Below are 8,522 nucleotides of genomic sequence, written 5' to 3' on the forward strand. Positions count from 1 at the left end.
AGTTGGGTCAAAATCGGACCAAACCATCACATGCTCTGCACTCACCCAGCTTCTTGCAGCAGAACCAGTTGCGGTCCAGTTTGCAGTTGCAGTGCTGACTGCTCACAGGCAACTGTGTGCCCCAAGGGCAAGTCTAGGCTGCTCTCTCCAGCTTGGTTTCCCTAGCGCAGTTTGTAACGCAAGGTCTTTTTCCTCTTGGCATTTCATATCGCATGGAATGTGAAAGAAGTTTTTATTTTAAACCAGTTAAAAAGTGCAAAGGAAGTGCAGCCAGTTCCTGGCGCCCTCACCCAGCTGCCCGTGACGTGAACATCCGACACAGCGTGGCACATGTGTCAGACCAAGAAAGTCCCCGGGGAGCAGCTCCGGTGACACTCAGCCGTGTTCGACTTCCCCCACTCGTGCTGTCATCCAGGACCCGAGCCGGAAAGCTTGGGTGCACATCGGTGTCCGTAGTCTCGCCCACTCCACGGCCGCCACAGGCTCGGTCCGCTCTTGCCGACGAGAGCACACACAAACGCACAGCAGCCTGCCTTGTGTCTTGTGCTCCTTGCCTGTTCCCTTCCATCCTTCCTCTCTACCCGCTGCCTGTGCCCAAGGGGGAGGCTTCCTCTCCTCGAGGCCTCGCCCGCCCTCTGCTGGGCCAGAACAGGAAGGCTTAAACTTCTCAGAGCCCCCACCCTTCTGTCTTAATAATGTAGTTTAATTTCTATGAGCAACTCCACATCCTCTTCAGATTCTGCGGTTGAAAAGTAGTAATCCTTCAGTTGGAACAATAGTTTTGGCCCACATGATCCAAAAACTGGCTAAAAAAGTTACTGAAATTAGTGAGAACCAACTGATATTTCCAGCATAAACTGCTCTGCATGACATCTGTATAATTGCTTTGCATGTATGTATTTTAGTTGTCAATGCTTGGTAATAATTTATCCCAGAAGTAGCAAAATTCACCTGGGGTTCTATTTTGGTATAATTGTGGGGGAGGGATGCAACAATTTTTTTTTTTTAAATCTACATCTTCCAAATTTATTAACTTGTCTCTTTAAGTTCAAATGGATACAATGATATGCAAATTCTGGCATGTCTATGCATAGGTAAACTTTTTCTCCTTTTCTCCCTGCACAGTAAGTAAAATTTCAAGTAAAGTTTTGCAAGCATAATAGCCTTAATTGCATATAAAACTGCCCTGTTATGCTTTTTTTTTTAACAATAAAGTTATCTTCGAGTTGTTCTAGAACAGCTGTGTGCTGACCGCTCTCCCAGTTGACTCCTGGAACTCTGATAACTCTTTGGTCTTTTAGAGAATCTGAGTACATAAAAGAGGCCGATGAAGAGAAAGCTTCCTTGCAGAAATCCATCAGTGTCACTAGCGCCTTGCTCACGGAGAAGGATGCAGAGCTGGAGAAGCTGAGGAATGAGGTAGGCGCCCCGGCCCGGGGACCGGCTGCCCTCTTTCTGCCCCGGCCTGCCAGCCTAAGCGGACAGCTGTGTTGCAGGTCACTGTGCTCAGGGGAGAAAACGCTTCTGCCAAATCCTTGCATTCCGTTGTTCAGACTCTCGAGTCTGATAAGGTGAAGCTTGAGCTCAAGGTAAAGAACTTGGAGCTTCAACTCAAAGAAAACAGGAGGCAGCTCAGCAGCTCCTCAGGTAACCAACCCAGTGCCGCCTGGCCCTCTGCGCCCGCTGTCCTCCTCCCCTCCTCCTCCTCCCCACAGCTCGCCTGCCATTCTGTCAGCCGAGGACTGCAGGGCCCCACAGCGCCTGCCTAGTGTCTGGCTGGGCTCCTGGCCCTACCGCACGGGACAGTGGCCGACAGCTGTGGTGCAGCGGCAGTCGCAGGGGCTGAAAGCTCACGGAGAACGCCGGGTGGAGGGTGATGGCTGCTTCTCTGGGGGCCAGGCTGGGACAGGCCCTGTGGCTCTCTGCCCGGGGACAGGAACATGAAATCAGAAACACTTCCCTTCGCTGCAGCAAGGAAAAAGGGCTGCAGTTTGTAACCGCCTCCACTTGTCTTTTGTTTTTAAATATAAGGTAATACTGATACGCAAGCAGAAGAGGATGAGAGGGCCCAGGAGAGTCAGGTAACATTTTTTTCTTAATGCTTTGCTGTCTTTCTGTTTTTCAGAATCGTTTAATCCTTTGAATAGGTGAATATATTCCTGTGTTTCAAATATAGACAGTATTCAAAGCACATACAATAAAAGGTCTTCCCCGGAATCTTCCCCTCAGTTCCTAAACGCCCAGACAGGTGGTTACCGATTCGAGTGTCTTCCCTGCGCAGAAATTTGAACAAAAGTGTGTAGGTGGCGCCCGGAGCGCCCGGCGCATCCCAGTGCTCTGGGTGCCGAAGCAGGAGGCTCGCGGGTCCAAGAAGGAGCTCAGCTCTCTTTGGGTGACAGGGGGGCCCTGCGTCAAAAAAAGAAGTGTATATGTAAGCCAGTATTAATATAGCCATACCCTCCTGCTTTTTAAAAAAATGCCAATAATTTACCATATGAACTGTGTTGCATCAGCCTTTTCTGTAGCTGTATGGTATCCTATTATGGGGACATAATTTTTAACCCATTCTTTTTTTTTATTTTATGGTATTGAAGATTGAGCCCAGGGCCTTCACGCTGATCTACATTCCCAGCCCATTTTTTAATTTTTAATTTTGAGACAGAGTCTTGCTAAATTGTCCGGTATAGGCTTAAACTTGGGGTAAAAGGCCTGCAGTGCCGCCCACTTCCTTTTCGTTGATGGCGTCTGTGGCGTTTCTTACCCCTTAGCCGTGTTACAGACAGTGCTGTGAGGGTTACTGTGAGAAGCGGCAGACGGCTGGACTGGACTAGCACTGTGCTTAGCGTGTGCCGCCCTCAGCCGGCTCGTGAATAACGCTGTTTTCTCTCCCCCTTGTTTCTGCTTCCGTTTGTTTCTGCTGCTGCTGCTGCTGCTGCTCCTGCTGGCAACACTTTTCCTCCCATCAGCAAATGGTTGGTTTTACGTTTCCTAATTTTTGCGTGCGTGTGCGTGCGTGTGTGCGTGCTGCGTGTGTGTTCTGCTTTGCTTACATGCATTTTATGGCTTTTTCTTCTTCCTGAAATGGAGCTCTTAACAGGGGAATGACTTAGAAAATGCAGTTCAAGAAGTGAAAATAGTCCAGTGCGTCTACCTTCAAAGGTGGACTCCCAGATGCTGGGAGGACTATAAATGTGGAGAAAGCCTGGTGGTGGCTGCCTTTGCCTGAGAACGCACCTCGGCAGGAGAAAAAGACCAAAGAGCTTTCAATGCGGGAGGGAAGAGAGGGAGAGTCTCACGTTACAGACTGCGAAGTTTCACTGTAGAGAAGTGAGACCTTGTCACTGTTCACAGGAGAGGAAAGCATCTTCTTGCCTATGAAGTGCCTTTAGATTGAAAGGAAGTGTTCCGGAAGAGCGTCTGCTCTGCCCCGGGACCCCGGCTGCAGGCGCCCCTCCTGTGTGTGGCACCTGAGCACGCGGAGTCAGCGTGTGCCGATGTCCTGCCCTCAGCAGCGGGCACCTTGCCGTCCCTTCTGAGCCCCTCATCCCCCAGGAGATAGACTTCCTCTCCCACGCAGAGCAAACAGGCTCTGAAGAGCGGTCTGTGGAGAACTTGAGGTTGTAAAAGTCCTGAACTGATTCCAGAATTTAATGAAAGAACGTCTTATCCATTTTGTAAAATTGTGTATACGTTCTTAGGTGATAGAAGGAAAAACAGAATTTATGCCATGCATCCAAAAATCTGAGGTGAGGGGCTGGGGATTTAGCTCAGCGGCAAAGCGCCTGCCTGGCAAGCGCAAGGTCGTGAGTTCGGTTCCCCGTACCGGAGAAAAACCAAAAAAAAAAAAATCTGAGGTGATTATTTTTGGACAATGAAAAGTGGCTTTTCTTATTGAAAGAAATGTTTCTTATACTTTCCCATGAATAGTAGCACTCCACCAACCCTCAGGCTTAAAAAGAATAATTTCCTTTGCCTCAGTGACAAATGAAGTTTACCCGTTTACAGCTGGAAACATTCAATGAAATTTGCTTAAAATGCTTTTTCAGATGGGCATGGAAGCACATGCCTGTAATCTCAGCACTCAGAGGCTGAGGCAGGAGGATGGCTGTTTGTTCAAGAACAGCCTGGGCTACATAATGAGTTCAAGGCCAGCCAGAACTACATAGCAAACTGTCTTAAAAAACAATGAAGAAAGTGTTTTTCAGTATAAAGTAGTTGCTTGGCAAGGAACAACTGAAGACTATGGAGAGGCTGAAAGGGGGAGAGAAACCTCCTTAACCCCATCACCCGGATCACCCAGCCTTGCCGGATTCAGCTGTTGGTCAGGGAAGGGCCACGCTCCTGGGCTGGCTGGGATTGAAACTTGGCACCAGCGGAGGCCCTGGGCAGCCTTAGAGCGAGGCGCACTTCTGACTTCCTGATAGCCAGTATTCGTATACTAGATCCCTTACGCACCTCACTGGTTCGTTCTTTCTTTTTTTAAACAAATCAGATTGATTTCCTAAATTCAGTAATAGTGGACCTTCAGAGGAAGAATCAGGACCTCAAGATGAAGGTGGAGATGATGTCTGAAGCAGCTCTCAACGGCAACGGGGACGACCTGAACAGTTACGACAGGTGTGTGTCTCCTCCTGGCCCCGCTGAGCGCACCCGCGCCGCTGTCAGAACAAATGGGCTTTCCAGTTAGGCCCGCCAGTAAATTGTCATGAGAGCAGTGAGACAGCGTTACTTTGTGGTCACTTTGCCATGAATAGATTTCCATGAGTCCACAAATGGTGTGATCTGAGAATTTTTAAATGCTGAAGGTACTGCTTATCCTCTGGGTGCATGGACTTCGCCAGAACTAGTTCTTACTTTTAAGGTTGTTGGTAAGTGCTCTCATGTCTTGAATTCCCTTTGATAAAGTTTATGATTTTACACACTCACGTTTGCAGTGATGATCAGGAGAAGCAGTCCAAAAAGAAACCCCGGCTCTTCTGTGACATCTGTGACTGCTTCGATCTCCACGACACAGAGGACTGCCCCACGCAGGCGCAGATCTCCGAGGACCCGCCCCACTCCACGCACCACGGCAGCCGGAGCGAGGAGCGGCCCTACTGTGAGATCTGTGAGATGTTTGGGCACTGGGCCACCAACTGCAATGACGACGAGACTTTCTGACGCAGCCTCGGGGCGGGGCTCTCCGAGGCGCCTGCGCTTACGCAGTTGGACACCAGCTTCGGCGTCGTGTGCGTGGCTTCAGGAGAACTCACGTTATTTTTGACTCCAGCAAATCTAAGAAAATATTTTGGTCTTCCACAGATTGTCCTTTAGTCTCCCCTTATAAGTTAGAATAAATAAGTATTTAGTAGGTGAGCTTTCACCTCTACTTTGGTTTTCTTAGTTTTTAAATTTGAAGATGTTGCACCAGGTGCCATTACATTTATTGTCCTTAGGGAAACTTTGTAGAACAAGCCCTACCCTTTCAACACCTTATTTAAGAAACTTTAAATTATGCCGTTACTTTTCATATTTGCACTAAAATATTTTCAGGCTGCATTTGTATATTTAGGGTTTTTGAGTTAAGCTTTGACACTGGAATGAGTTGCAAAAAATACACCGTTTTGCATTTTCATTTACTCAGAGTATTTTATTCTTCAAGGAATATTGAGCTCTTTGCACTACCTGTTACAGTAGTGCCTTTTTTCGGGCCTGACAATACTTCCATGGGGTTATACATCATGAAACAGGTAAAGGGAGGAGAAGCCCCCTGTTGCTTTGGGGACATTTTACAATCTATATGCTGCACCCACCTACTTCGACTGTGGTGTTTCCTCTACTGATTTTACATAATTTCAACTTCTATATATGTATATATATTTTAAAAGATCTATATTTTGGAGTAAAAACACAGTGTGTCTTTCTTTTCAGATTTTTACTAAGTAAAGGAAAACACCTAAAATGATGGCCAGGATGCAACAGACGAGGCCAGTAATGGTGTCATGTGGCTTTACAACTACAGTTGTTTTGATACCAGGAATCAATGCAACTACAGTATTTTTTTGTTTCCATTTTGTTTTTTGTTTTTTGTTTTTTAACCAGATCTAAATAACTGGAAAGATTTTTTCCCATTTTTTTTCATTCAGTAGCAGATATCCCCCGCACTGAATTAAGCCACTATAAAACACCTAAATCTACAATCTTCCTTTACAATTTGTTTTTACTGTTTTTAGATGAATGTATGATGAGAAAGTCAACATTAATAATTATGGATTTTCTTATCACAAAAAAATAAAGGACCTCAAGCACCAGAACAGTTTTATCAACAGTCAGAATCTATTTATCATTTGAATGTCTTCTAGAATATGTAAAAAGTAATAAAATATATCTTCCATCCACATGTATAATAAGAATTTCTATAATTGTATATATGCCTCTCATGTATTCCCCCCGAGATTTTCAACTGTGTGTTTGACAAGTGAATAAATCTGTTATCAGTTGAAATTTTTGGTTGATAACATAAAAAGGATTGTTTCACAGGCAGAAAACATGTCAAGCAGTATTAAAATCTGAGCAAACAAGTATTCTGTATCTACTTTAATAAAATGGTTACTATTATTTTTGCCAATAGTAGTAAACTTGTTTTTCTCAGCTTGTCACAAATGTTTTTTTTTTTCCTCTTGTCTTTTTGAGACAGGGTTTCATATACTATGCACTTCAAACTGGCCTTGAACTCACTTTGTAGCCCAGTCTGGCCTCAGACTTGAAGCAGTGATCCTCCTGCCTCAGCCTCCTAGGTGCTGGGATTACAGGCATGGGCCACCACACCCAGCCCACAGTGGCTTTTCTTTAAATGAGCAAATCTTAGAGATCCAAATAGCAATTTCTTTCTTCTTTTGGTGCTGGGGATTGAACCTAGCAACCCATGTGCCACTGAGCCTCCCCCAGCTCCCCAAGTAGCACTTTCTACTGTAAAGAGCTTGAAGAAACTGCTGTGTCCTGGCAGCAGCTGGGGAGGATGGAGGGATTCCTGAGCTTGATGCTGACTGAATCACTGAGGATTTTCATTTTTTGTTTGGTTTGTTTTGTTTTTGAGGCAGGGTCTCGCTATGCAGTTCAATCTGGCCTTGAGCTCACTTTGTAGCCCAGGCTGGTCTCAAACTCCCAATGATCCTCCTGCCTCAGCCTCTCAAGTGCTGGGGTTATAGGTGTGCACCACCACACCTGGCTTAGGATTTTCTAAAACTGGAAAAGTAGGCACAGAAGGCTACTCTGCATTGTGTGGTGCAGTGGAGCCTAAGAACTGGGGAGAACATTCAGATCCGAGTATGAAATGACTGCTGCCTGCAGAGCCTAAGTGTGCCAGAGGATCAGGGGACGATGCCAAGGATCCTGGGCCTCTTGAGTGACTTCACAAAAGAGCTACTCCACCAACTCAGACTGTTCACTTTAGGGCGTGGGAAACGTTTCTGGTGGGTGGTATTGTCTGGAATTTTCGCTAAAGCACCTCTTGCTCCATCATCTGAAATCCTCACTTGCTAAGTTACAGTCATACACGCTTGAGATTTCACCAACCTTGGGCGTTTTACCTCCTTACCTTCACCTAACAGCTCATGACTTGGCTTGTGAGCACTACATTTGTTTTCACGTGTGTTAAGATGGTACAAAACTACATGTGAGAAGAATTCGAGACTGGCAGAGATCCACTGTGGATCCTAGTTGAGAAGGGAGCATGGAAGTATTTTCATGTGTGCTCAAAAGTTACTCCAAAATCAAAGTTTGTAGCTGGGTGTGTTGGCGCCCACCTATAATCCCAGCACATGGGAGGCTGAGGCAGGAGAAACACCCCGAGTTTGAGACCAGCCTGGCCTACATAGTGAGTTCAAGCCCAGCCTGAACTATATCGTGAGACTCTGTCTCAAAAACAAAAAGCTAAAAACGTAAATAACCATATTTGATTAAATCAGGAACGTGAGAACGTAAGTCTCGATGGATTGCTTGCTTTTCTGTATCATCCCCAGAGCACTCTCTCACTCAGACTCTACAGTAATTGCTTAGTCTTCATTAACAGAATGTATTAAGACACATTGAGGAGGCCATGCATTCGGGTATCAGACATTGTCAAGTCTCATCGGATCCCAGGTGTCCCGTTCTACACTAAGGTATCCAAGCACTTATAATGATTTATTCAGCAGTCAAGTTCCAGGGAGCCTGCTCAGCCTTTCACATGAGTTAGTCCTCTTTCGGTGTTCACAACTCACAGATCGCAAGCTGATTTTACTGCTAAGCAAGGGGTAGAGCCTCGATTCCAGATCTGACAGTATACGGGCACCCTTACAGAACAGCAGTCTTGCAGGCATATTATAACAAAAGCTAGAAATCGATTCACAGCCTGAGGCGATGCTCTTGCTGCCTCTCATATAGCTAGCTGCAGTCAGTCAGCCTTGACTATCTACTTCTCTTTGGTAATGTGCTGGGCCAACTTGACCATATCCAGCTTGTTTTCCTTAGTTAGAAAAATAGTTTCCAACTTGTTTCAAGGA

The 8,522-nt window shown here is 46.0% G+C and overlaps 1 protein-coding gene across 15 annotated transcripts in view; it reads left to right on the forward strand.

Moving 5' to 3' along the window:
* Positions 1-6,612, forward strand: part of Clip1 (CAP-GLY domain containing linker protein 1) — a 117,239-nt gene extending 110,627 nt beyond the window's left edge. For 8 of the 15 annotated variants that reach the window (XM_005403080.2, XM_005403091.2, XM_005403087.2 and 5 more), the window contains 6 exons: positions 1,302-1,419; positions 1,497-1,647; positions 2,032-2,081; positions 2,967-2,972; positions 4,493-4,617; positions 4,935-6,609. In XM_005403080.2, coding sequence (XP_005403137.1) covers positions 1,302-1,419; positions 1,497-1,647; positions 2,032-2,081; positions 2,967-2,972; positions 4,493-4,617; positions 4,935-5,160 — 676 coding nt within the window. In that variant the 3' untranslated portion in view covers positions 5,161-6,609. Of the gene's footprint in view, positions 1-1,301; positions 1,420-1,496; positions 1,648-2,031; positions 2,082-2,966; positions 2,973-4,492; positions 4,618-4,934 lie in introns of all 15 variants that reach the window. The other 7 variants (XM_005403084.2, XM_005403092.2, XM_005403093.2 and 4 more) reach the window with 2 other exon arrangements.
* The last annotated feature ends 1,910 nt before the right edge of the window (positions 6,613-8,522 follow it).

Source organism: Chinchilla lanigera, unplaced genomic scaffold (genome assembly GCF_000276665.1).
Source record: "Chinchilla lanigera isolate Chin_1 unplaced genomic scaffold, ChiLan1.0 scaffold00081, whole genome shotgun sequence".
Taxonomy (NCBI): domain Eukaryota; kingdom Metazoa; phylum Chordata; class Mammalia; order Rodentia; family Chinchillidae; genus Chinchilla; species Chinchilla lanigera.